The sequence below is a fragment of the Mustela nivalis genome (assembly GCF_964662115.1).
Source record: "Mustela nivalis genome assembly, chromosome: 10".
NCBI classification, from domain to species: Eukaryota; Metazoa; Chordata; class Mammalia; order Carnivora; family Mustelidae; genus Mustela; species Mustela nivalis.
In genome coordinates, this window is record NC_139029.1 from 31,689,020 (window position 1) to 31,716,820 (window position 27,801).

The 27,801-nt window shown below is 49.8% G+C and overlaps 2 protein-coding genes across 3 annotated transcripts; one reads left to right on the top strand and one right to left on the bottom strand.

Annotated features, from left to right (window-relative positions):
* Positions 1–54: 54 nt before the first annotated feature.
* P3H1 (prolyl 3-hydroxylase 1) lies at positions 55–19,603 on the bottom strand. 2 transcript variants are annotated; one of them, XM_082687150.1, is made up of 16 exons: positions 19,408–19,603; positions 18,824–19,363; positions 15,572–15,724; positions 12,934–13,123; positions 12,539–12,670; positions 11,490–11,629; positions 6,701–6,790; positions 6,365–6,417; positions 6,061–6,182; positions 4,200–4,327; positions 3,934–4,029; positions 3,416–3,566; positions 1,677–1,794; positions 1,261–1,336; positions 905–1,045; positions 55–514 (listed from the first exon to the last, which is right to left on the bottom strand). In XM_082687150.1, the coding sequence occupies exons 2-16, from the start codon at positions 19,286–19,288 to the stop codon at positions 362–364; spliced, it is 2,208 nt and encodes a 735-aa protein (XP_082543276.1). In that variant the 5' UTR covers positions 19,289–19,363; positions 19,408–19,603; the 3' UTR covers positions 55–361. The 2 variants fall into 2 exon arrangements, with proteins under 2 accessions (XP_082543276.1, XP_082543275.1); XM_082687149.1 differs by lacking the exon at positions 19,408–19,603 and having other exon boundaries at positions 18,824–19,395.
* LOC309842646 (uncharacterized protein C1orf50) lies at positions 19,592–27,429 on the top strand. The gene is made up of 5 exons (XM_082687157.1): positions 19,592–19,748; positions 19,868–19,983; positions 24,668–24,754; positions 25,269–25,400; positions 26,919–27,429. The coding sequence occupies exons 1-5, from the start codon at positions 19,670–19,672 to the stop codon at positions 27,096–27,098; spliced, it is 594 nt and encodes a 197-aa protein (XP_082543283.1). The 5' UTR covers positions 19,592–19,669; the 3' UTR covers positions 27,099–27,429.
* The last annotated feature ends 372 nt before the right edge of the window (positions 27,430–27,801 follow it).

Below are 27,801 nucleotides of genomic sequence, written 5' to 3' on the forward strand. Positions count from 1 at the left end.
GCGGTGAGAGTGGGCCAGCAGGTGGCCGTACTCCTACTCTCTGAACCAACTGAGTAAAAAACCACAAGTCATTTATTCTTTGGTTGTCTACACAGACACTTAAATACTGTAGTGCTGTCACTCGGCTGCCCGTCCAGGCCCCTAGGGGCGGCTCTGGCCTGCGTCCTGAGCCCTCAGCCGGGTCCAGGGGCGAGAGGGCCGTCCCGCCATGTCCACTCCGGGAGCGGTAGCACCGTGTGGACGGCCACGAGCAGGGTCCCGCTGGCTGGGGGCCAGACACGCAGCCCCCGGGGGCCAGCCGGTGGAGGACACAGTTCCTCAAGGTGGGTCCGCTCACCCATCCACAGCGAGCCGGATGCCATCAGAGCTCATCTTTGTGTCCCACCTCACCGCTGGACAGAGGGGTCTCTGGCTTGGGGGGCCCCTCCTGGGCCTCCTGAGGCTGCTCCTGGGAGAGGTCCATCTCCTCCGGGCTGAAGAGCATCTTCACCAGGTCATCCGCCTGCACCCGGTCCTGCAAGGACAAACCCCTGCCTATTCAGAGAGGCCTCCGGACCAGGCGCTCAGCGCCGTTCAGGCGCTGCTTCCTGGAGAGCAACAAGTTCTTCCTCCATGGCCTCTGAGCTCCTCTGCTTCCCGGCAGGTCCTCACAGCTGAGGTGCTGCCCAACCAGGCGGCCCAGTGCTGGCACCATTCCCCATCTTGGCACTGCACCCCAGAGCCCCATTTACAAGTACAGGAGAAGGGCCAGAGAGGACACGTATATGGGGCCAGCGGGAGTCTCTGTGGACACCAGGCCCGATGTTCCTCTGGTGTCTAAGTCGCTGGCAGTGAGACTGGGGGAGGGGAAAGCAGAAGCGGGGCCCTTCGAGGGGCAGATCCCAGTGCCACTGAGGGCTCTCACCCGCTCACTGTGCCGCGCGTCCAATGTGAACCACAGGGCAATGGCACAGCGCTGACCTCTGGTGACAGCCTTCACCCCGTGCGGGTTCTCTGTGCCTGAAGAGAATCCCACGGCCCTCCCGCACTGGGGCTGCACCTCTGCCTGAAGGAGACACAAAGCAGGAGGGACACAGGAGACTGTAAGCTGCCTTCAGAGGGGACACGGGATCATTAGGGTCTGAAGAGAAAAGGCGGCCAGTCAGAGGAGTGAGTGACATAGCTCAGAGCCCCCCGGGTTTGAGGAGGCGAGGCCTGGCCACTCTGCCCACAGCGCTGTGAGGGTTTGTCTCCCAGGGACAGGCACGAGGGCACACTCACCGTCACTGTCTTGGCATCTAGTTCAGTGAAGTAGAATGCTCCTCCGTCGAAGTCCCCATTTAGATAAAGAATGGCACTGGGAACGACAGACACGGTCTTGCCATGGGCCTGCCCCGGCCCCGCTCCCGAACAGTCCACGGCTCCCGTGCCCACGTCTCCAGGCGCTCTCCTCCAGCAGCTGGACAGGGCCTGCCACGGGAAGGGTCTTCCCAGCACACCACCCTCACTCCAGAGAATCCACTGTCCTCCTCACACTGCACCGGAATGACTCCCTTTCTGTCCAACCTTCTAGTCGGAGGGCGTGGGGATGGGGACTGGATTCTGGGGACAGCTGGTCCCACACCTGTGTGTGTGTGTGTGTGTTGGGGACAGGGCAAGGCGCAGGGGACTGGGAGCCTCAGAGAAATGGCTGGCACCTGTAGTCCCGGAAGGTGTAGGCAGGCGGCTCCTTGATGCACACGAGGGCCTCGGCATTCAGGATGCAGTTGTCCACGTGGACTGGGTGGCTACTGTCCTTCCTCTCAGCCTGTGCCTCTGGGGCCGAGGTAATGCACGTTAGCGTGGGAACACCTCAGGAGATACCGTAGCTCTCCTATTGGCACAGGGCGGCGGGGGGGGGGGGGGTAGGGGGAGGGGTGCTTCCCAAAATGCGCCTGGGTCTGTGGGAATGGCCAGTGAACTACGGGGTCTCTGGCTAAGCCATCAGCCCATAGGTCAGGATGAATCTGCAGGCTTCCCAGGAAGGTTCTGGGTGGGGCAAGCAGGGTCCTGAGGCTCTAAGCGAGGGCGGGTTCTGGTCTGAGCGCCACAACCTCGGCCTTCTGGCTCTAATTTATAAACCAGGAATCCCCAGGGAGGTGAAGCTGAGCGGTCAGGAGGGTGGCCAGAAGCAGGGCCCGGCGAGACTCGCTATGCAGCGGGAGACGAGGTGGGGACGGCACGAAGGGGAACGGACGGGAGCAAAGGTAAGCAGTTCGCTTCGGCAGGGCTCCGCGGGGGAAGCCACGCAGGAGGAAGGCTGTGGAAGGGCACAGTGTGTACTGCGTGACGCCAGGCAAGCCTCTCATGACATGGAACCATCGCCCCCCCGAGCGGGCCGCGGCACCGTCAGGTCCCGGTAGAGCCCTCCTATTTGTCCCCACGTGCGGCCAGGGGCCAGGCCCGTCCTTCCACCTCCTCCATCTCCCTCACCTGCTCCCTCCTCTCTACGCCCACTGCCACTGGCCAGGTCCGGGCCTTTGACCTTGCCCAGCCAGCTCACTGCTGACCAGCTTCCCTCCCTCGGGCTTGAGATACACCCTCCGAACCTCTCGCCACAAAGCGGCAGAACTAACCTTGGGAACACAGAGGTCTCACCGAGTCCTTCGTGTTTGAGGACCCTTCCTGCTTCCCACTGCCCGGCCCCCACCTGGAGAGGCTGGGGCAGGTGCAGGGGTGTGTCTGACACATTCCTTTGGATGTGTCCAGATTTTGAGAGAACTCCAAACCTTCTGGGGACAGTCAAGCCCTCTCATTTCTGCCACCTAGTGGTCCATCAGTGCCGGTGGGGGGGGGCATGAAGGCTTAGGCATGACAGATCCAGCTGTGAGCCACCTGCGACCCCTGGGGCACTGGCCACACCTCACCCTCCTCAGGACAGCTGACAAGGAAGGACCTCGACTCAGCTCTGACTTGTGAAAGTCCATCTCTCACGGGTTTGGTATTGACCATGACTGGTCCAGATACCTGGATACCCAAGAGCATCGCTGAGACCCAGCGGCCTACAGGATGAAAACACACTTCGGAATGTAGCTCTCCACAGCTTAGCTTCTGATGCCCCCAACTTCAACCCCATACCCCCAAAACGGCCACTTTCTTAGTCCCCACCACCAGGCTGCCCAGTGCCTGCCCTTCTTTGTATGTGCTGTTCTTTCTGGCTCGAATGTCCTCTCATCACCTGGACACTCCACCAGTCCTACTTATCCTGCACAATGGTCACCACCTCCTCCAGGAAGTCCTCCTGACTCCCTCGTGGGCCGACTAGAACTTTCTCCACGGCACTGATCGCACGGGGTTGCCACATTCTGTGTTGGTTCCTCAGCTAAGATGAAAAGGACCATATCCTGTGCCTTTCCATGTCCTCAGCACCCGTGCCAGGGATGGACAAAAGGCCCACCTTCGATGGCGGTGCGGCACACCAGGTGGGAGTAGGAGAAGTAGAGGGGGGTGTCCAGGCGGAAGTAGGACTCCATGACGCGCCGCACCTTCTCGGTCACGTTGTAGTACAGGTGGGCACTCTGCAGCGGAACTTTCCCTTCCTGTCCCAGCTGCCGAGGAGACCAGTGGTCAGCTGCCCTGAACGCCCTGGCTGCAGGCCAACAGAACCCGCTGAGGCATCACCCCCCACCCCCCTGCCTCTGCTCCCATGCACAATAGCCCTCCCGTGTTCCATCTGCCCCTCCTCCATGCTTCTCTTTGTGGGCAGAAAGCACTCTGGACATCAGTCTTGTCTCGCCTGCCTCACTTTGATCACACTTGCTTCACCAGCCAGGATGCAAAAGTCAACCTCCCTCAACTTAATTCATCCCCCTCCGTGGCTGCTGGAATGCGGCTAGCAGACACCTTCACCTTTCCGACCCCCGAATGCCCCCCAAAGCCTGAGCCTCACTCTAGAGTGCGGAGAATTGATTCTACCTTAAGGGCTTTGAAGACCGTGACACCATAGAACTTCTCACTGGGCGTGTGTGGGGAGGTCTGACCCCGGTAGCCATTTCCCGAGGTCGCTGCGGCCTGCAAGGTCCAAAACACGGGGGGCTTAGATGGAGCAGCTGAGGGCCCACAGAGGTGGTCGCCGATGAGAGAGGTGGTTGCCGATGTGCCACGAGGGGCAGGCGAGCTCAGCGCCCAGAGGCACTAGGTGAAGGAGAGGCTGGGCCCTGGGGAGAAGGGGCCTCTCTTACGTTGGTCAGTCTCTGTAGCTCCCGGCACTCGTCTGCGGAGATTACACCATCCATCACCACCCTCTGAGAGCCATTCAGGACTTTGGAGTTCATGGTGAGACTGATGCCTTCATAGAGTAGAGGGCCACCTGCAAAGCAACGAATGACAAGACTGGGCTGAATCCAGCGACGGCTCTGTCCAGACACTCTCCATTGAATGGGAACAGAAATTCCCGTTGTTTCCAAGTCACCAGAGAAACTTCCTGTTCGGTCACCTCCAAAGGTGGTGTGGCCCATAGGACAGCACCTGGAGCTGACAAGGTGGGAGAGCCACGCCCTAGTCCTAGCTCCCTTCCAGAACAGTTATTGGTTCTTGGGCCTCTGCCAACTGCTGAGGAAACATCACCAACAAATTCTTTTTTTTTTTTTTAAGATTTTATTTATTTATTTGACAGAGAGAGATCACAAGCAGGCAGAGAGGCAGGCAGAGAGAGAGAGAGAAGGAAGCAGGCTCCCGGCTGAGCAGAGAGCCCGATGTGGGGCTCGATCCCAGGACCCTGCGATCATGACCTGAGCCGAAGGCAGCGGCTTAACCCACTGAGCCACCCAGGCACCCCTACCAACAAATTCTTTAAAACCTTGAGCTCTAGAATCAGAAAGGAAGGACTCCTGAATCCTCCATCTATTAGCTGTGTGACCTCAGCAAGTTACTTAACCTCCCTGAGCTTTCCTCTCATCTGTAAGACAGCAGCCACCTCCTGAGATGGGTGCTTGTTTGACGTAAAGAGCAACGACGACGCAAGTTAAAAGCTCAGCACAGTACTGGGCACACAGGAAAGGCTCAGAATCTTAGCTGCCATCACGCCAGCCGCCGGCAGCCCTCATTTCAAACGAGGACCTCCATCTATCCAGCCCACCTCCCCCAGAGAAGAGAAACAACAGTGAAAGCTGCCTGAAAACCAAGGAATGCAGGACAAATTCTTTTCAAGTGCTCATCTTATTAAATTAACCACCGTTAATGTAAGTAACGGTGGAATGAAGGCCAACCTTCTCTTCTGTTTCTCATGGTGTCCCTCTGTGCTGGACCTGCTGGAGGAGACTCAGCTCAGCTCTGACTACTTCCTGAGGCCATGGTGGGCGCCAGGCCCAGCCCGAGAGAGGTGAGGGTCTCACACCTGAAGACGGCACCTCTCCCAGCAAGGATGCAAGCATAGAGAGAGCTGCCATGGACGTTCCAGAGAAAGAGGGAGGGGACCCCCCGGCCTGGGAGATGAAGCAAGGCTTGGTGCGCAGAGGCAGTGGGAGGGTACAGGGAGGAAGGACAGGCATGAGCTTGACCTGGGGACAGATGGGCCCAAAGAGCAGGAGCATCACAGGGCAGATGAACAGAAGGTAGAAGCAGGTGGTTGGAGGAGCAGTAAGGGCGGGTAGGGGCCGGGCCTCCGGGAAGGGGAAGGGGAAGCACAGATCAAGGAGGGACAGGAGGGCAGACAGCAGGTGCAGTGGTGGGGAGGGGGGCAGGGGCAGGTCCTGCAGCAACGGGAAGAGGAAAGGCTTGGGGAGAGAGGTGAGGAAAAGCAGTCTCAGTGCAGCTTGGAGTGGGCAGACCGGGGCAGAGATCTCCGATTTGGAGGCTTGGGAGTAGGATGCCTGGTGGATGTGGAGAGATGGATGAGGTTTGTGCTAGAACTGCAGCGAGCTAAACTAGTGTTGCTGTGACCCAGGAGTCCTACATCTTCCCCGGAGGCCAATCTCAGTGCCTTCTCCGGATGGAAGCCCGGGGAGACAGGAAGGGCTCCAGGAGAGGCCAAGCCTGCTCTGGGGGCCGGACAGCTAGGACGGGAACGCCTGCCTTGCAGAGGCTGGAGCTCTGTCCTCTCACCTTCCCGCGTCAGCCGGCTCACATCCAGTGACTCCTTGGTTTTCTCCTCCACCAGGGTCTCAATTTCCTTCATCAGGTTTCCGATCTCTTGGGAGATGCGGACGGCCGTTTCCCGCTCGGACCTGCGCGCACAGCTGCTCTGAGGACTGCGTTCTGGGGCTACCCCAGCTCCCTCCCCAGCTTCCCAGCCTGGACCGCCCCCCACAATTCCCCCGCTTCCAGGGGTGCACATCTGCCTGGGCTCAGGAGGCCTCAGGTGCTCCATCAGGCCGCTCCGGCCACGCAGCCTCTTCAAGGTCCTCACTTTTGTTTCTCCTGCAATCTTTTAGGAATCACCTCTTCTGGGGTCCACGAATCCTAAAAGCAGATCAAGAGGAAAATCAATGCTGTAGGGTGACCTGCTTCATCTTCCGGGTCTCTGCACAGAGACCCGGGCCTCCGGGAGAATCCGCCTTATCAGCCGCCTCCTCGCAGGACAGAAAGTGAGTCTCCAAACCGGAGTCACCTCTGGTTGCCCGAAACTCCCCTCCGTCTTCCTCTGCCTCTCGTCCACGGGTTTCACAGATCCCGTGTCTGGCTCAAGCCCCCAAACAGAGCTACAAGGCTTGCCCCGGCCCCCCACTCCCGCAGCCGGGCTCACCGGATCCACGAAGGGAATTCCGAAGACATCGTACGCGTAGAAGAGCAGCTCTTTCTCGAGCAGGCTGCGCTGGCGGTACTCCTGGGCACTCTGAGAAAACCAAGTGGAAGGGATGCCCTGGAATTCAGCCCTCTTAACTCTGGGTTGGGGGAGCCCCACATTCTGGGCTATTGCTCCCACTGTGACCTGAGCTTCCTCTCCCACCACCACCGCTATGTCTGTTCTCCAGTGTGGGACAGCAGCCTCACCTCTGCGCTAAGGGTAGCTCTGGCCTGGCACAAGCAACACGTCTGAGGGTGACCTAACCCCCCATCGTGTCCCCCGTGAATCTCCTAGACAGGAGAGCTGAGGCTCTCAGGAGACGTGGAAATAGTCCTCAAAGAAGGAGCGTTCTTTCTTGACTTCCGTAGGGGTTCAAGGTGGAGGCAGGAGACCTAGGGGTTGGGTGACCCATGTGTTATTCACTGATCCTTCTCAGCCACCTCTGACGTTGCCACTGTGCTCCTTGTCTTACAGATGGAGACACTGGGGGGCAAGGTGCATAGTTGATGCTACAGGAAAGAAGCAAAGCCCGGGTGTTTTTTCATTAGGCCCCCTGCCTCCCCTGAGACCCTGAACAGACTGGATGGGCCCCTCCCGGAGCTGGGCTGCGGCATCTGGAGCCAAAGGCCTGGGCCCTCTGGCCCTTCCCACATGTGCTCACAGGTAGGGCTGACCCAGGGCTGGGAGACTAAGTACCTTTTGGGAGCCACAGCTCTCCCTAGGTGCCCTGCTAGTCTCCAAGCAGCAGGAAGAGGAAAGAAAAGGAAAAGAAGACATCATCAGTTGAAATACAAGATGAAGGCAGTAAGGAAAATGTTAGCAAAACCTCAATGAGTCCTACATTATCTAGCATATTTACCCAACAGGGAGATAAAAATTTTCTCCTAAGGCGTGTAAGTGATTCACCGAGTGCTAGACACCACCTTGGGGCGTTCTCTCGTTAAACCCTCTCCCACAGCCCTGAGGCAGCTGCGAAGCAAATCCCATGCCCACGTTTACTTGCTCGGCACTGATTCATGGAGTAGGAGCTACGAGCTGGGAACTGCGCCAGCCCCGAGACAATGCGGGACCCGGGGAGGGATCCGGGTTGCTACTCTCAGCCACAGGCCACCGTGCAAGCTAGCCCAACTCCTGGAGTCTGGATGTTCTCATCTCTAAAATGGGAGAATAGCGTCCCCTACCACGGCTCCCAGGGGGAGAAAACAAGATAATGGGGGTTAAACCACACAACCTGTAGACCGGGACAGGGCTCAACAAACACTAGTTACTTTCTTTCGCGAAGGACGGTTCCAGTTAAAAGGGGTTTATTTTCCCTCTCTGCCCCAATTCACTACTATGACCATAAAGTGAGGGGTAGCGAGGGAGGCTCTTAACTCAGCAAGCCAGAGAGACATGGAGAAGTGCCTTCTCAAAGGCGGACTGTCCCCATCTAGTGGCCAAAGAGGACAACTACAAGGTAATGTCCTCACAGGCGAGGAGAGGGCTGGATCATTTCTAGTGGAGACTCCGGGTTCCAGAGCTGGGAAGATGGAACCTGGGTCTTTCCCTTCGGGGCAGGTTGTGATGAGAATCAATGAAATAAAATAGAAGCTATGGAGGAAGTTTGCAGACGAGATGCCCCACACATGTGAAAGGTGGCTATCCTCAATAGCAAACTCAGAAAACAAGCACACCGGGAAGCGGACTACTCCCCCATCCGCTACCTCCTTCTCTCGGTGAACAGAGGAGAGCTTAGCCCCCCGGGCTGGAGTACAGGCAGCGCAGATCTGTGATGAAAGCATCCTGTGCCCCCTGTGCGGTCCCGAGCCGGGTGGGCAACACCATGTCTGTGTCTCCCAAGCAGGAGACTCGTGTGTCATTAGACATGAGGAGGGAGGTGTGAACCCCCCACCATTCTGCCAGGGCCATCTCCTACCCCACCTAGTCAGTTCCCCCCTCCAGCCAGTGTCCCCACCTCCGCCAGCAGCTAACCTCGGCACCGCCACAGCAGCCCTGCATCGGTCTCCCCGCGTCTAGCGCCTTCCCATTCTGAGCCTTACACAGCTGGCTCAGCCACTGCTTTGAGTGCCCACCACTGCCTCCCTTATGGGACAGAGACCAAAGTCCTTGCAGGGCACTCAAGACCCTTCCAAATCTGACCCTCGCGGGTCTCATCTCCTGTAACTCCTCATATCAGCTTGCAGGTATACGGGGCAATTTCCCAGGCCATCTGCACATGCTGTCCTCCATCTGAGAGGCCCTCCATTGCCTCATTCACCACCTGAAGGCTTTTAAAACCAAACGCCAACAGCACTTCCCCTTGCAAAGCCTCCCATGGCTTGCCAGTCAGTCGATTTCTTCCTTCCTCCACTCCAGCTGGCCTCCATGGCCACTCTTGGATTCACTACAGTACTCTCCAAGGTCTGGATCACACCCCCTTCTGTATCACTAGTCCCTGAGGTGCGCTTTAGATGGCACTCAAAAAGACACGAAGGTCATGCCCGTATAGCTAAAAGAGATCCACAAAGTATCGACAGACATAAATAGAAACAGTTTGGTCTCCCTCCCCACCCTGACTTGTAGGCCCCAGCCTCAGGGGTAAGATGAGGCACAGTTTCTTAGCAATCTGTCCACAGAGTTGACGACGCAAAAGGTACATATGTATTTTTAAAAAACATGAGTAGGACAGAATAGAATTATAGTTCTAGATCTTTTTTTTCTTTACCTAGGGTAGTAGAGTTGACGACGCAAAAGGTACATATGTATTTTTAAAAAACATGAGTAGGACAGAATAGAATTATAGTTCTAGATCTTTTTTTTCTTTACCTAGGGTAGTAACACAGAGACCATCTCACACGGGTGCGTAGTAATCGACTCACGCGATTGTCTTGTACACCACAGAATGGATCTACTGCGATTCATTTCGCTGGTTTCCAAACGGGTGGCATTTAGCTTGCTTTGGTTGGTTGCTGTCAGGATAAAGATTCTGACACGTGTCCCAGGACACCTGCCTTCCCATCCTTTTGCGACACCGCTTACCGCGGCGGCTAGCCAGAGGCAGAACGGGCGGTTATGGTGCCTGGGTGGCTCAGTGGGTTAAGCCTCTGCCTTTGGCTCAGGTCATGATCTCAGGGTCCTGGGATTGAGTTCTGCATTAGGCTCTCTGCTCAGCAGGGAGCCTGCTTCCCCCACCCCCCGCCATCTCTGCCTGCCTCTCTGCCTACTTGTGATCCCTATCAAATAAATTAAAAAAAAAAAAAAAAAAAGAACGGTCCATCTCACAGTCCCACCAGCAGTGTGGGAGTGTGTCTGCCTCTGCACCCATATTTGTCCCAAATACTTGTCGCATAAACAAATGGGCTGCCTCTAATTATCTCCAGTTACCATATTTTTTCTCCGTCAAAATGAAAACCGTGTCTAAAGCTACATTTTTACACAGAAGGTGGGTAGGGTGTGAGAGCGGCTGACGGACCCGGGTGACTGAGGCTCACTTTCCTCTCATTCACAGTCTCCTGTTCTGATGCCAGGGATCACTGTGGCCACGATAGGCCACCCCCCATTCCAGGAGGTGGTTGAGGTCAGAGGCAAGGAAACCTGTCGCTGGCTACTTCTGTACCATCAGCAAGACGTCCGGACTGCTGCCTGTCCATACAACTCTCAGGACACACTTGGACCATGCCTGCTGGCTTACAAAGTGCATTTCTACTCAGCATGTCATTTAACCCTGATGCTCATCTTGTGTTGAAGAAAGAGTAAGAACCATATTCCCATTCTACAGAGGGAGAAACTGAGACTCAGAGGCATAGTACAGGGTGGCTGAGATCCCCAGCAACCACATGTGGAAGATCACACAACCTCGTATGCATAGGTGCCATGGTTTGAGCCCACACCCGTGACTTCAAATCCAACTCACTGTTCTAGGTTCAAGAAGGAGAGGGTCTAGTGTCTGCATAAGATGTACATACAAATATCGTGGTTCGTAGCATCACATTTCAGTAAGTTGAAAAACAGAACTTTTAATGTTTTTAATTACAAAAAATAATTTGTAAGGGTGCCTGGGTGGCTCAGTGGGTTAAGCCTCTGCTTTCGCCTCAGGTCATGGTCTCAGGATCCTGGGATTGAGCCCCGCATCAGGCTCTCTGCTCAGCAGGGAGCCTGCTTCACCCCCCACTCCGCCTGCCTCTATGCCTAGTTGTGATCTCTCTCTCTGTCAAAAAAGTAACTAAAATCTTTTTTAAAAGATTTGTAATTCCACTGAAGGGAATTTAGAAAACATAAATGAGCAAAATACAAAAATTACCCATATTCCACCACCTAGAAATAACCACTGTTAACACGTCAGTGCATTGCACTTCGTCACTGGGTCTGCTTGAGAACTGAACTGGGAGTGACGCTGAGGGAAGGAGAGCTCAGAGGAGGGACAGGGAGGAAACAGGCGCAAGGAAACAGGTGAGTGAAAAAAGAATTTAGCTGGAAGTAAAAAATGATAGCTCTTGGCCAAATGGTATCAAATCTCAAAGCAGAGGTGCTGCACAAGGGGGGAAAGGACTGCCGGCACCGCAGTTCTGTTTCTCCTTGACGACTTAAGACAGCAGACTTCTGGACCCCAGTGGTGGGAGGAAGGCTGCTCCCCGGTTCCTAAGCGACAAGTGTGTCAGTGCACTTCTGCCTGGCCCCGCCCCCTGCCTGAGCACTGCCAACCCATCCCCCCACCTCCCTCTGTCTGGTCTGGGCTCAGCTGGCAGCTGCCCTAGCACTAGTCTCTCACCTCACGGGGGCCAATGGATCTGGCTGCTTCTTCTCCAAGCATGGCTGTATAGTAGGCCAGATTCTGGTTCATCACCTCGTCATTGGGGAAGAAGAGGAGATAGGTCTTGGCACATTCAATAGCCTGCGTATAATTCCCAACTGCAAAGCCAAAAAGACATGGCTGAGAAGAGAGCGTCCAATCCTGGGAGCCAGGAAGCACTGTCTCGAGTCTCAGCACAGCCCAAGACAGGGATGACACGGGTGTCACTGTGGTCCTGCTACCTACCATAGCTGCCTGATCTGAGGGAGAAGTTCTAGAAGAGTGAGAAGGATAGGAATTACATGAACACAGAAGGCAGAACTGATGTAAGGAACGCAGGGTCCTCTGGCCTGCCTACTACTGGACGCCCATATCTTTACAATTTCACAATTTACAATTAAACACTGGCCTCCTAGTAGACCCATTTCAGGAAGGGCCCCATCTCCCTACCTTGTTTTCCCCACAGACTTTCAGGAGATGGGGACACTGCAACAGCAAGTGGCCTCTTCCACCGAGCGAGCAAAGCTCACTCGCATGCGTTGTCTCAACTCAACAATAAACACCTCACACTCTTGAATATGCAGTGATGCTTAGCGCACAGTCAGAACTCGGTAAGCTCCTGCTGACTTGTTGCTGGTTTGGGTTCTGGCAGCACCCCCACCCAGAGCATCAGCGCTATCCTGGGATGAAGGGCTGGAAAACGTCCCAGGAGCTGGTTTCAACAGTAGTACACCCTTGCCTTTGGTCTAACTGAACTCAGATGAAGAGTCAGATTATCAGTGTTCTAGAAGGGACGGGAGAGAGGTCTTAGGTCTCCATCTCCCAGCTCTCTGGGTGGCTGGCATCGGCTGCTGGGGCCAGTGGCTTATGACAAAGCAGGCAGGGGTTACCTGGCACCATGCCTCCCGGAGTTCCAGGTCACAGTGAGAAGCCAAACACGCTGATATGCACAGCACCCATCAGCCCTGCCTCCCTTACTTTTGGCCTCCTGCTGGGAAGCGGCAGAGAAGGAAGAAAGTAGGCCTTACTGTTATAGTAGGCGAATTGCAGATAATTATAATGTGATGGAAGGAAGTCTTCAAAGGGCTTCTCTCGGCTTGGGTGGGAAGCCAGCTCCGTGACGCAGTTCTGCTTACAGCTAAGGACCTGGATGTAATGATCTGAAAGGAAGCAAAGACAGGGAATAACCATCAGGTCGATCTTCAGCATACAAATTCTGGGGGAGGGGAGCAAATTCAAGTGCAAGGAATTTTCAGTCGAATTCCCAGATGTACTAAATTTAGGTTTGAGGTGGTACTGTCTGCATGTGGCCCCGGGAGCCCAGGCTAGCAGTGGAGGGCAGGTGTGGACAGGTGTGGGGGGGTGTAGGGGTGCAGGGGCAGGGAGCGGGGCAGGCACGCGGGGCTGGCTCGCAGACATGCACCTGCTATGGCCTGGAAGAGGTCTGCGTTGTACTCCAGGTAGTTGTAGCCGTCATAGTCGTAGGGCCCCTCGCACAGGGCCCGGCACTCCGCGTCGGCCACCAAGTACTCTCGCAGCGCTGCCTCCAGATGGGCCACCGCTTCATGCGGCTGCTCCTCCGAGTAGAGCCGCACTCCCAGCCGGAACTCGTGCTACTGGGAGGAAGGTGGACTCAACTGCCCGCCCGCATACAACCTGGGCCCTCGCTTCCCCACACCCCGACAGCCTGCATCTGCGTCCTCATGGCCTGTCTCTCTGTCTCCGGTGAGGGTTAGGGATGGAAAAGGGCGGCCACTGCGTAGTGAAGGCCTTCTGTAAGTGGTCTCCACAGGTTTCTCTGGAAACTCAAAAGCATTGAACTCAATCTAGATAAAAGATACACGGGAGTCCATTGTCATTTTCTTGCACTTCTGTAGGGATAAGAGTGTTCAAAATAAAAGTTTAATTAAAAAGAACTCGTAGAGGGGCTCCTGGGTGGCTCAGTGGGTTGGGCCTCTGCCTTTGGATCGGGTCATGATCCCAGCGTCCTGGGATCGAGCCCCACAGCGGGCTCTCTGCTCAGCGGGGAGCCTGCTTCCTTCCTCCTTTCTCTCTCTGCCTGCCTCTCTGACTACTTGTGATCTGCCTGTCAAATAAGTAATAAAAATCTTAAAAAAAAAAAAAAAAAACCTCTTAGATGCTAGAATGAGGTCCGTGCTGATGGGAGCAATCCTTCCAGCATAAGGGGGAATTAGGACTGCCACTGATTACAGGATGGGTTTTGCTATCTGTAGGACACAGCCTCCATCCTTGTGAACATAACCAATTCCGTTTGTCACAGAATCACTTAAAAATGCTGTGTGTGATTGTGTGATGTACTAGATGTACACAATCCACTTTTTTAAAAAAGATTTTATTTATTTGACAGATAGAGACCTCAAGTAGGAAGAGAGGCAGGCAGAGAGAGAGAGAGAGAAGCAGGCTCCCCTGCTGAGCAGAGAGCCTGACGCGGGGCTTGATCCCAGGACCCTGAGATCATGACCCGAGCCGAGGGCAGAGGCTTCAACCCACTGAGCCACCCACGCACCCCGACTTTTTTTTCTTTTTTTTAAATAGTCTCCACAGCCAGCATGGAGCCCAACAGGGGCTTGAACTCAGGACTCTGAGATCAAGACCAGAGTTGAGATCAAGAGTCTGGCGCTTAATGGACTAAACCACCCAGGTGTCCCTATACAATTTACTTTTAAAAGTCATTTTGAGGGACACTTGGGTGGCTCAGCTGATTAAGCGGCTGCCTTCAGCTCAGGTCATGGCCCCAGAGTCCTGGGATCGAGACCCGCGTAGGGATCCCTGCTCATCAGGGAGTCTGCCTCTCCCTCTTCCTTTGCCTGCTGCTTCCTCTGCTTTGTGCTCTCTGTCAAATAAATAAATAAAAATCTTAAAGAAAAGTCATTTAGATATTATTTGTTTCTGATATCTCTACTTCTAAACTATTAAAACTTATGAGAACAAAAGCTCCTTATAAAATGCCATTATCATCACAGACAAAAATCTCTCTTGGAACACAGACTTCTGCTAAACAGAGTAAGAACACTGAGGAATGCTGCACCACTTATAGTAGTGAAAGCAAAAACCTTAACAGTACATTAATATAATTATGCATAAAAGGGACTATCATGCAGCCATTAAAAATTGTATATTCGGGGCACCTGGGTGGCTCAGTTGTTAAGCATCCGCTTCAGCTCAGGTCATGATCCCAGCGTCCTGGGATCCAGCCCCACATTGGGCTCCCTGCTCTGCGGGAAGCCTGCTTCTCCCTCTCCCACTCCCTCTGCTTGTGTTCCCTCTCTCACTGTCTCTCTCTGTGAAATCAATAAAATCTTTTAAAAATTGTATTTTCAAAGAAAATCTGAAGATATGAGAGAAGACTCATGATATAGTGTTAGTTCAGAGGATGATGAAAAATACATACACAATATGACACCATGTTAGTGTCAATGTAACACCAAAATTAAGATCTAGAAGAGTTTTTAAAATAGGCCAAAATAGGGATACCTGGGTGGCTCAGTTGGTTAAGTATCTACCTTCAGCTCAGGTCATGATCCCAGGGTCCTAGGATTGAGTTCTGTATTGGGCTCTTTGCTCAGCAGGGAGCCTGCTTCTCCCTCTGTCTACCCTTCTTCCCCACCCCCGCCTCTCTCTCTGACAAATAAATAAATAAAATCTTTTTAAAAAGGCCAAGATATGAATTACTGGTTTTCTTAAGGCAGCAGTATTATAATCACTTTCTGTTTTATACTTATCTGCATTTTTCTATAGTGTTGTACAATGAATGTCTACTACTTCTATAATCAGAAAACAAGCCTAGGGCACCTGGGTGGCTCAGTGGGTTGGGCCTCTGCCTTCGGCTCAGATCATGATCTCAGGGTCCTAGAATCGAGTCCCGTGTTGGGCTCCCTGCTCAGCCGGGAGCCTGCTTCCCCATCTCTCTCTGCCTGCCTCTCTGCCTACTTGTGATCTCTCTCTGTGTGTCAAATAAATAAAATCTTAAAGAAAAAGAAAACAAGCCTAGGAAATATCCATTGAATAAAAAGAGAATGGGGGAACAAAGTTTTTTTCACCATATGGGGTTTGGACTCAAGATCCTTGAAGTCGGCTTCCTTCACTCCAGACATGGTTTGGTAATAGTCTAGGTTCTGCCTCATCTCCATGTGTTCAGGATTGCCCACGAAGAAGGTGTGTGCTGCTGCTACGGCTTTCTCCAACTTGTTGATCTAAGAATAAGACACAAGACCATAAGCCTCACCTCCAAACCCTGAAGGTTTGTGTCCAAATGCGCAGTCCACAGTAAACAGGAAATCCTAGCCTTCCTGAGCCTTCCACTCCCTAGTTTGCTCCAGACCTTGCCAGCCCCAGAAAACACACCTATTGAAGGAACTCCATACCAGAAATCAGGAGCACAGGGCCCTGAGCAGAATTTCAGCCATTTCCCAAATCAAGCTTAGCAATTCCCCAAATCATAGGAGGTAAACTTTCAACAGTGTAAACATTCTATTTTTAAACAAAGGTCATATTCTTGGGGGGAATGCTATGGAAGACTGACTGCCCAAATAATATATTCTCAAGATTCAGAAGTGGCAACTGAGCCACTGAAAAAAGTCTTGAAGGCTTTAAGAATTTAGAAATAGGGAGGAAAGAGCAGTTAATGGTTAGGCTGTGCCTAAGGATTTCCCTAGAAGATACTTTTTTTTTTTTTTTTTTTTGCATAAAACATGATCAAGTGTTTTTGACACATTCAAGGAAAAGATGGATGGGTGATGGAAAAATCCTAAGGTTTTATACAAAATCAGGATATGGCATCTTCTGACTCAAAGCTCAGGGCTTATGAGGTTAAAACAAGTGGTTATATTTGCAATGGCGTGGATGGAACCAGAGGGTATTATGCTAAGCAAAATAAGTCAATCAGAGAAAGACAATTATCATATGATCTCGCCAATATGAGGAATTGGAGAAATAAGACAGAGGATCCCAGGGGAAGGGAGGGAAAAATGAAACAAGATGAAACCAGAGAGGGAGACAAATAATAAGAGACTCTTAATCTCAGGAAACATACAGAGGGCTGCTGGAGGAGAGGGGGCTGGGAGAGATGGGGTGGCTGGGTGATGACCACTGGGGAGGGTATGTGCTACGGTGAGTGCTATGAATTGTGTAAGACTGATGACTGACAGACCTGGAACCCTGTACCCCTGGAACAAATAATACATTATATGTTAATTAAAAAGGAAAAAAACCCACAAGTGGTTATGAAATCTGAGGAGAAAAAAGCATCCCACACACCACAATGACCTCAGCAATGGACTCCAGCCTATCAGTGTTACACGGGTTCTTTAGGTAGAAGCCAAAATAAATCACTGATGATCTAATGATTAACACGGGCTTAAGTGTCAGACAGACCTGTGACAAAGCTAGGTTTAATTAGTCACTTGCTGGGGCTTTAGATACTTAAAGCTTACTCTCTAAACTGAGTCCCTAATCTGCCATCTGGAGCTAAAGCACTCACTGTCTCACAAGCTTGTTGGTAATGTTAAAACGATGCATTAGACATGCAGCTTCTAACACCTGGTCCTGGGCGCCTACAAGTGCACAAAGAATCTTAGCTGTTATTACTAATACGCTAAGAATTTTTTCCTTTTCCTTTTTCCATCAGTACTAGTAAATGCATGCTAAACAAGGAGTCAGCCCTGGCTTTGACCCTAGAATAGGTAGGTGACCCCACATCAATAATCCCCATCTCTGTCCCTGTTTTGTTAACTGTACAATTAGAAATCCTCACAAGTCTGTCCCTTTCATGGATTTATTCTCCTGCCCTTATCTTTGTGCATTGCTCATGCATTTCCCTGGTCTCTCTCACCTTCTCTTTGCACCCCAGTCCTTCTTTAGTCCCTAAGCACCGAGGCACCAAATTTCCTTCTCTCAAACGGACAACCAGCTCATCTCTTAATGGCTAGCCCTGCCACCACTTTCTCCTTCTCCCAAGGCTTATTGCACATTCCAGAACTCGCATTCTAAAAGCTGAGTCTGACGCAGGCTCCTGAAGCCTGCAGAACTCTCTTAGCAGTCTGGCCTCACTTTACCTGGAATGGCCATCCTTCCTCTCCTCTAGTGATATTTGGGATCGACTTCAATTGTCACCTCTTCTTTCAGTCTCCCTTGTTTCTCTGAGACGAAGCTAGATTCTCCCTCCTTTGCGCTCCCACAGCCTATGCACACACACTTTTAATAGCCTTTTCTGTAGTGATTCTTACTAGGGAAGTGATATAAGACAAAACAATATAAAGTCAAGTGTTTCAATGACCTGTACCAGAATTGGAAAGTAGCAGGTATTCAGGAAACGTTAGTCAAAGAATCTGAGAGCGTGCTGTTAAGTGACAAGACCAAAGATGTGACCCACGTGTTTTGGTCTCAAATACAGTACTTTTCCCAGTAACAAGGAGGAATGTAAGCAAACTGTGTAAGCAAAATGCTTGTGCAGAGGCGGAAGTGTGTGGTCCCCACGGTTCCTTAAGTCTCTCTTTAGATGGAACTGAAGGTCTGTTAAACTATGGATGTAACAATATGCAACATAGCTCCTTCTTCCTACCCCCTCCCCCAGTAAAATGGGGCTAATAATAGCACTTACCTTACAGGACATTGACAGGATCTGGGCAAATAAATCAATAAACACAAAGTACTAAAAACAGTGCCTGTTAGTATGTGCTGGTTATCATCACCATCACCGTCATCATCATCACCATGCATGCCAGGGGCACTCCAAATCTATGCAGGCACTTGGACTTAAGCCACTCTGGAATTCCTAAAAATACTCATTTTCTTTGAAAACCTGGCAATAGCTGGAGGGTCCCGCTACAGGGAGTGGCTAGACAGCCCCTACTGGCGACGTGGCAACCTCACGTCCTGAAAGAGCTGCTGGACTCGGGCAGCAGGAAAAGCATCACTGAACAGTCAACCGGAAGGAAGATATTGTAGAAAGGTCCTTGCTTCTCACTCGGGCACTTACAATGAAATCTGGATGAGAGACCCAAGCTGCCGCTTTAGTTACCTCTAGGAGGCCTCCCGGGAACACAAGGACAAGTTTTGCTAGGTCCATGCCTTAACCCCAAGCTGGACCTTTGGGGTTATCATCTGCCTATGCGAACCGGGCGAAGCAGGTTTCCCAGCAGGGTCCCTGTTTTCCCCGGGTCCGAGGAGAGGTCTCCGGCCAGGAGGCTACCTTCCCTCTCCGCGGGCACTTCCCCGGCCCCCCAAGTTCGCCCGGGTCATCTGCAACCGCGCCCAGAAGGATCCCCGCCGCCCAGGCCCCCGCAGGTCTGCACCTTGAAGTAGGCGACCTGCAGGTAGTTGTAGGGGCTCCGCTTGCGGAACTCCAGCTCCAGCTCCTCGCTGAGCGAGTGGGAGGCCGGCGGCCCGAGGCAGCGGCGCAGGCAGGCGGCGCGGCGCAGCAGGCCCCCAAAGAACCGCAGGTCCTGCAGGGCGTTGGCTCCCGAAGACTGCGCCGGGCTCGGGGACAAGCCGGGATCCAGGTCCCACGGGAGGTCGGCGGCACAGCGGGTGCGGCAGCGCAGGCGGAGGGCGCGCAGGGCGGCCCGCGAGCGCAGCGCCCGCTCCATGCTCAGTACCACTCCCGCCCAGTCCCCGCGCGCGTAGGCCGCGGTCCCCTCCGCGAAGAGCAGGTCAGGCGCCGCCACGTCCCATCCCGCCTCGGACTCGACCTCGGCCCGGGAGGAAGCGGCGGCGACGACCAGCAGTGTGGTCAGCAGCCTCAAAGCGCGTGCAGCCATTGCCTCCTAAGACCTAACGGGACAGCCAGCCACCCGCCACGGAGGCCGGAGTCCCACCCCCGAGGAGTCCCGCCCCTGAGTGGAGCCCCGTCCCGCCCCTGAGTGGAGCCCCGTCCCGCCCCTGAGTGGAGCCCCGTCCCGCCCTTGCCAGGCAGCGCATGCCCAGGAAGCTTGCACCGCCTTTTCGGCCTACCACAAGCCTGGACCCCGTCCCTCAGCGGAGCTCTGGGCCTTGGCCGGGGCCCCGCCCCCAGGCTCTGGTGGTGCTCCTCGGCCGTGATGTCCAATGGCCGGTGAACACGGAAGCTCCGCCCACGGGCCTTTATGCGCATGCTCTTCCGCCTCCTGACGGGAGGGTGGTAGGGAGCTTCAGGTGTTGTCATGGAGGACGCCAAGAGGCTGGGGCAGGCGGAGGAGGTCCCCGAAAACCAAAGAGTTCAGCCGGCGACAGGTCGGGGAGGTAGGCAGGACGGGAGTCCGGCCGGGGAAAGAAGCCCTCACGGAGCAGCTAGTCTCCCGGGTTGCGCGGGAGGCCGAGGGCGGGCGCTCACGGGCTGTGTTCCTGGGTATGTGTCGCAGGAACCCTGGTGGAGCGCACCGCGACCCCCGGCGGCCTGGCCCTGGTGAGCCCCTACCACACCCACCGGGTCGGGGACCCCTTAGACCTCGTGGCGCTCGCAGAGCAGGTGCAGAAGGTGAGGAAGTGCGGCTGGGGAAGTAAATTACCGTCTTGGTTCACGTTTGGCCCTGCGTCTTAGGACTGGGACCTCAACAGCCACCTGGCGTGGGGTAACATTTGTTTTGTCTGCATTGTACAACACGGGAACACCGATTGCCCTTGACTCGAACTCTGAACTTCTGAGACCAAAGTCTCCTTCAGCTGCCGCATGAGTGCCCGTATTCTTTGGCGGGAAGTTTTGCACGCACTTCCAATATTCAGTATTTCATTTGGGCCCTAGGACAGCCCTGGAAGGTAAGAAGTACCTAGGTTCTTCTTCCCATTTTATGGGTGAAGAGAAGTTTCCGTGGAAGTTTCGGGATCACTCTAACGCAGATTCTGCAGGGATGTATAGTCCACTTACTTTAAACTGCCTCCCGTATAATCTTTATCTGTGACCTGAATGCTTTTAGAACGTAACATCTTCTGGAAGGACAAGGACTCTTAAGTTTTGTCCTGTGCTGTCATTCACTGGACAACATTCCCAAGCCCAGTGCTTAGATATGCATTGCCAAAAGTAAAAAAAAAAAAAAAGAGAGAGGAAATGTGAAATAACAGAAAAAGCATTGGAAGTTTGGACACATGAGTGTTAATCCCACTTTAGAGGGTTTTTTTTGTTTGTTTATTTCATTTGTTAAGTAGGCTCCACACCCAGTGTGGAGTCCCATGCAGTTTGAACTCACCCAGTTGAGATCAAGACCTGAGCTGACATCAGAAATCTTTCTCCTAACCAGCTGAGCCACCAGGTGCTCCCCCACCTTTTGGTATTAACTTGCATGTGACTTGAAGCAAATTACTTTTCTCTGGCTTCACCTTCTTTTTAAAGATTTATTTAGCAGAGAGGGAGAGAATCTTCAAGCAGACTCCCCGCTGAGCGCATTGTGGGTCCCGGGACCCTGAGATCATTACGTGAGCCAAAATCAAGCATCTCATGCTAACCCACCCATGCACCCCTTGACTTCAGTTTCTATATCTGTAAAATGCAGGGTTTCAACTAGGAGAGCTTCTGGAGCCAAAGCTGTGAAAAAGCAAATTCCATGTAATTTCTACAACTTTTAGTTGTAGAACCCTCTTTAGAATGTAGATACATAGGCCTGCTGCTTTAATGCTTCTGATATCCCTTCATCCTTGTATGCACTCTTGCATTGGCCTTGGTTATATTCAGAGGTCTTTATTTTGCTTAAAAATATTTAATTACTAATGTGCTCAAATTTCATCACATATACATCTCTGTATTTCAGGGTGGTTTTTTTTTTTTTTTCTTTTAAGATTGATTGATTGATTTTAGAGAGGCAGAGCTCTCGAGAGAGCACACCTACACAAGTGGGAAGGGCAGAGGGAGAAGGAGGGAAAAACTCTTAATCAAACTCCATCCATGCTGAGTCTGGAGCCCGGTGCAGAGCTCGATCTCATGACCCCGAGATCACAACATCAGCTGAAACCAAGTCACCCCGCCTCCCCTCTGGGTGTTTTGTTTTGTTTTTAATTAAGACATATTCAAATGCTTAGGAAGGTGCCTTTGATTCAAGCAAGTTAGGGAGCAAAGTATAACTTTAATGGATTAGGAGAATTTCATGTGTCTCTTTAATTAGATCACTTATTGGGAGGGAGGCAACCAGGCCCAAAGCTTAGGCAAACATTTTCATAAGTTACCGAGTGACCATCGTGTTTATTAGAGTAGCCCGAAGCAGAGATGGAACACTGTTTTTGCCCTACAGCATATAATCTACAGATTATACAGAGGCTGCATTAGTCTGCTGCTTGTTTTTTTCCAATGTTATCGATATTGAGCCTCTGAATTAAAAACACTAGAGACAAACAGGTTGAATCAAGCATATTTACTGACTGTGTCTTGAAATGTACTTTCTAGCAGGGCTGACAGCTGATAACGCCATTTTGGTATTAATGTGTGTTCAGAAAACACACGGGCCAGTATTAAGGCATGAAATTTGGAATCGATTGATTTGTGTTCAGATCTTCAACTGCCATGGTTGATCTTGGACAGGTTGCTTCACCTGAGTATCAGTTCCTAAAATGAGACTGAAATAATCTCCAACTTCATAAGATGTTAAAAAAAACTAAATGAGATAATTTTTCTAAAGAGCCTCACAATGATTGGGACCAGAGTTCGTGTTTAGTAATTATGAGTACTTTTCTCTTCATTTCTGTTTGAATTAGGCTCTTTTGTTTACAAGGAAGAGATTTGCTGCTAACCCCCTTAAGAAGAAGAAGACGAATAATGAGGCCCCTCCACTCCTAACCTAGAACTCTTAGCTCTAGAAATCATCTACTTTCTCAGCTTGACCATAGGTGCCTCATTCTCCTTGGAACAAAATGCAGCACTTTCACCATGGGCCTTAAGGCCTTGTGTGATCTGGTCCCCCCCCCCCGCCGCCCCCCCCCCCCCCCCCCCCCCGCCTTTAAAGATTTTATTTATTTGACAGAGAGAGATTACAAGCAGGCAGAGAGGCAGGCAGAGAGAGAGAGGAGGAAGCAGACTTCCCGCTGAGCAGAGAGCCCTGCCGGGCTCAATCCCAGGACCTTGAGGTCATGACCTGAGCCAAAGGCAGAGGCTTTAACCCACTGAGCCACCCAGGCGCCTCCCTTGCCCCCCCCCCCCCTTTTGACAACCCCCTCACTAACTATTCTTCAGACACATCTTCAGTTTTTGCCTGGTTGGCCTTTTCCTTTTGTTCAGACCTAAGTCACATGTCACATCCTTGGTGAGGCCTTGTCTGTAGAATGGCTCTACCCACCCCATCCAAATGAAGTATTATTAAATTGAATTTGCCTCTAGGCTACACATATTCCAATCCCTACAATCCTCTTCACTCCCTGTTACTACACCAGTTACTTCACTCATTACCTTTGATCTCCTTCTACCACATAATTAAGAGTTATTTCCTTCATAATAGTGCATCATTATTCTGAGTCCATATAATATTAGCTCTAATTGTCTTTCTTGTTGGTGTCTGTATTACTCACCAGAGCTGTGGTGTTCATTATGTAGCTTTTACCCACATATGGTGAGTACTTGGAATGTGTGGTTAGTGCAGTTGAGAAACTGAATTTTAAATTTTATGTAATTTTAACTAATTTGCATTTTAAAATCTGATAATTGATTCTGTTATTGGACACTCTTAAGTATATTTGGAACAAGCTGAGTATGTGAATTGACTCTTTTAACTATAATTTTATACAGATTGAGGATTTCTGATCAAAATTTGGCATCCTAGTTGATAGTATGGGGGTATAAAAATCATACTTAGTATGAATAATAAAATATCTCATTAAAATTGTTTTATACTGATTAAATGTTGGAATGATAAAGTGGTTTGATATATTGGGTTAAGTATATTATTAGAATTAATTTTACTTATTTTTACTTTTAACACAACTGCTAGAAAATAAAAAATTACATGTTACTTGATTCATATTCTAAAGGCTAGTGTTTTCGGCTGTAATCTTGTCAGAGGTGGGCCCTCTTTCTCTGATTTGCCCGTGCGCTCAGGGCCTGGCATGGGGTCTGACACACAGTGGTTGCTCAATCTGTATTTGTGGAACAGATAAATGATTGACCCTGTTTATTAACAGGTTTGCTTGTGTTTTCGCATGATAAGTCAGGTACTGCCTTATACCTGACTTTTACCTTGAGCGTCCTTAACTAACCAGCAAATTCTCTTGATAGTTTTTCATTCTAGTTCAACCTCCTAATTTCTTCTCCTTAACTTAACTTAATTGTATACCACTGGACATTAATCAGCTTTTTTGAAAGTAAACTGGAATTCTGACAGATATCTGATGCCTGAGTGATGACCCTTCCCAGTACATAAATTGGTCACACCTGTCTCTCTGGCTTTGAAAATTATTTATTTTAAGCAATTTCAGTTGCCTTCAGTTGCGTTTCCTAGCACATGACAGGCAGTCGCCTGTGTACATTATAACTTTGTTTCAGGTCTACATACTAGTGCTATCTTTAAAAATACATTTGAAAAAAAAAATAAATAAAAATACATTTGAAGTAACAATTAGGAATACAAATAAGTTAAAATTTAATAGTTTAATTTAATTTAATAGTTTAATAAGTTAAAATATAGATAGGTTTGATGTAAATAATTTAGCCGAGGTAATGGTCAGATTAATAGGTAGTTTCTGTATATAAATTACTACATAAGAGGTGATAAGAGCCCTATCACAAGTATCTTTGGATTTTTATTGTAAGACCTGTCCCTGCTTTCAGAAACATTTAAGCATGAGAAAATAGAGGGAGGCCTGAGGAATGAGTGGGTTTAATCAGGCAAAGAGTAAGGAGGAGAACATGTTACATGTATTCAGTGTATGTGGTAGCACATGGGAGTAGGACATGGAGGAGGACTGAAGTGCAGTGGTGTCTAGAATATAGAGTGAAGAAGGGAGAAAGCTATGGGACATAGAAGAGAAGGAGGACCTTTCTGTGGTGTGGGGCCATGTCAGGGGAGACTTCTCATAAGCAGTGCTGACGAAGGCAAGGAGTGGGCACTCGTGGAGTTATGGGGAGGACAGGAAGAATATTAGGCATAAGCAAAGATGTTGAGGTGACTCCTCACTCTGGGCTCTAAATAAGAACATTGTAGAAGTCTTATACTTTTCCCACCTACCCTTTGCTTTTGTCTCACCTTTAGGCTGATGAATTCATCCGAGCAAATGCCACCAACAAACTGACGGTCATAGCTGAACAAATCCAACATTTACAAGAACAAGCCAGGAAGGTAAGTAACGGCTTTTAGGCAGGCATTCATTTTCTTCATTTAATTCACAATATTGACTGATCTCACTTATAATCATTTAACTTATTTAAGTCTTCAGTACCTTCTAGAAATAGAGAAGTGTTGAGTGAACTAGAACAGGCTCAAGAGGTTATGTACAAGATAAGCTTTCTCACTGGGAGACAGTTTCAGTGAGGCGAAGCATTTTGAGGGGGAAGATAGGTTCTCAGGTATAAAAGAAATGTACTTACCACAGAAAAACAGGAAAGAAATTGAAAAGCTATTCACAGCCTGTCGTGTTCGACATTTTAAAATATAATTCTTTTAAAGGCATTTTTACAGTTTAGTAGCAGTCTTAACTTTTGTGTCTTCAGAACCATCTGAATCCTAGTAGTGACTAATTGCTATGGGGAGCAATTCCTAAGCATTGAGGAATTTCCAGATTTTGACTGGGATAATCAAGTGTGAGTGCCTGTTACACCTAATACTTAACTTTTTACATCTCTGCGGTTCTTAGATACTGGAAGACGCTCACAGAGACGCTGACTTACATCATGTAGCTTGCAATATAGTAAAAAAACCTGGCAACATTTACTACCTTTATAAACGGGACAGTGGTCAGCAGTATTTTTCTATTATTTCTCCAAAGGTAAGAACATTTATTTTTTTACTGGTAGAAATGGCTGTTGTTAGCTTTTGTTTATCACAATATTAATATGTCATTATGAGAAACTTGTCAACAAGTACCCAGTGACATTTATATTTCAAAGATTTTGGGACGCCTGGGTGGCTCAGTTGGTTGGACGACCGCCTTTGGCTCAGGTCATGATCCTGGAGTCCCGGGATCGAGTCCCGCATCGGGCTCCCAGCTCCATGGGGAGTCTGCTTCTCTCTCTGACCTTCTCCTCGTTCATGCTCTCTCTCACTGTCTCTCTCTCAAGTAAATAAATAAAATCTTTAAAAAAAAAAAAAAGTTATATTTCAAAGATTTTTTTTAGATAGTAAGAATATTTAAGATAACTAATAAAATAAGTTGGGTTTGAATACTATTGAATTTTTTACTGAAGAATCCAGCTATTATTTTTTTCAAATGAACATGATACATCAAATTAAGGGCAGAGGATGTTTCTTTACTTACTGTCTGTGAAAAAAAATTACCCCCCTTCTTGTTTTTTGTGTTTTGTGTATTTTTTTTTTTACAGTGAGCATTTTGAAACAACTAATAATAACATTCTTTTAAATTTCAATGAAATAAAGTACATTTTTACTTGACAATGTATATACTCTCAACTTTGGAAAATACCAAGCAGTGTTTCTGTTTGTAAAAAAATAACAGCTTCATCTTGCTAACTGGTGATATTTATGTTTGGGGGAAAAAAAAAAGCTTCATCTTGCTAACTGATGATGGGGATATATTGAGAATTATCCAAAAGAATCATGTGCATATGGGTCTACATATTTATAAAATAATCTCAAAACTTTTCAGTTGTGATATTGAAAGTTATATAAAAGTCTCGTGTTTTTCTACCATGTTTATAACTGGATGGCATATACTTTTGAAACAAAATATATCCAGGCCAACCAGTAATGACCATTAATTTACTAATAAGCAGAAATAAAGTGAATTATTCAAGGTTTTTTTTTTTTTAAGATTTTATTTATTTATTTGACAGAAAAATCACAAGTAGGCAGAGAGGCAGGCAGAGAGAGAGGGGAAGCAGGCTCCCTGCTGAGCAGAGAGCCTGATGCGGGGCTCGATCCCAGGACCCTGGGATCATGACCTGAGCCGAAAGCAGAGGCTTAACCCACTGAGCCACCCAGATGCCCCTATTCAAGGGTTTTTTTAAAAAGTTGATTTTTGCACAAAAATCTACTCTGGTCTTTGAGAAAAATGTAGGCATAGGGTTAATAAATGTTTTCTAGAAAATTAGAGGTGTTGTGAGCCCAGGCATGACTCTTAGAAAAAATATACATGAAAAATACACTTAAATTATTTTACAGTCATTATCTCTGTTAAGACAGGGATCTCATGTGTGATGCAATGAGGATGATTCTGACTGGTCTGAATGGAAAAACCAAAAAAGAAATTTGTGACATAAAATGAGGAAACGAACCTAATTTCTTTACCTCCTACCCTGATGAGAACTGACTCCTTTGCCTTCTCTAGGAATGGGGGACGGGTTGTCCACATGACTTCCTTGGTGCCTACAAGCTACAGCATGACTTGTCCTGGACTCCGTATGAGGACATTGAGAAACACGATGCCAAAATCAACACAGTGAACAAGTTGCTAAGCCAGTCAGCAGCTCTGCCTCCAAGCACTGAACCCACCTTCGGGACTGACTGAGAGTGGACACTCATAAACAGCTTTCACAGCTGTCACCTCCTTGTTGCCCTTACTCTCCGCCTTGATGGGAGGTGGCATGCGAATTAAGGTGTTGTGGGTGAATCATGAACTTGTTGAGTAGAGACCCTGTGTGGGGCGCCTGGGGGGCTCAGTTGGTTAAGTAGTTAAGTGTCTGCCTTCGGCTCAGGTCATGATCCTGGGGTCCTGGGATCAAGCAGGGAGTCTGCTTCTCCCTCTGCCTCTCTCCCATCTCATGTGTGCACTCACTGAGTCTTGCACACGCACTCTTTCTCTCACCTCTCCTCTCTCAAATAAAATTAAAAAAAGAAAAGAGACCCTGTGTGAATATAAATGCTATCACTATTACTTTTAGTTAGGATGGTAATGAATCCTGTCAGTCTCTTTGGATCCTCTCTGGGTCACAGGTACCCAGCAAGTCACTTTCAGAGTATTGGCCAATGTCCTTTCCTTCTCCTTTATCTCCAGCTGTTCTCCCACAAGTCAGAGTATTAGAAAAAGAAGAGTCCTTTTCTCACATAAAGTTTGGTGAGACATTTTCCAGAGAAGACTTTTTTTTGGTCTTTTTGTACCTGAAGTGTTTGAGTTTGGGTTGAGGTTGAACACGGGGAAAAAAAAGAGGCAAACCATGAGAGAGACTCTTAAATGTAAAGAACAAACTGAGCTAAGTAAAATCTTAAAAAAA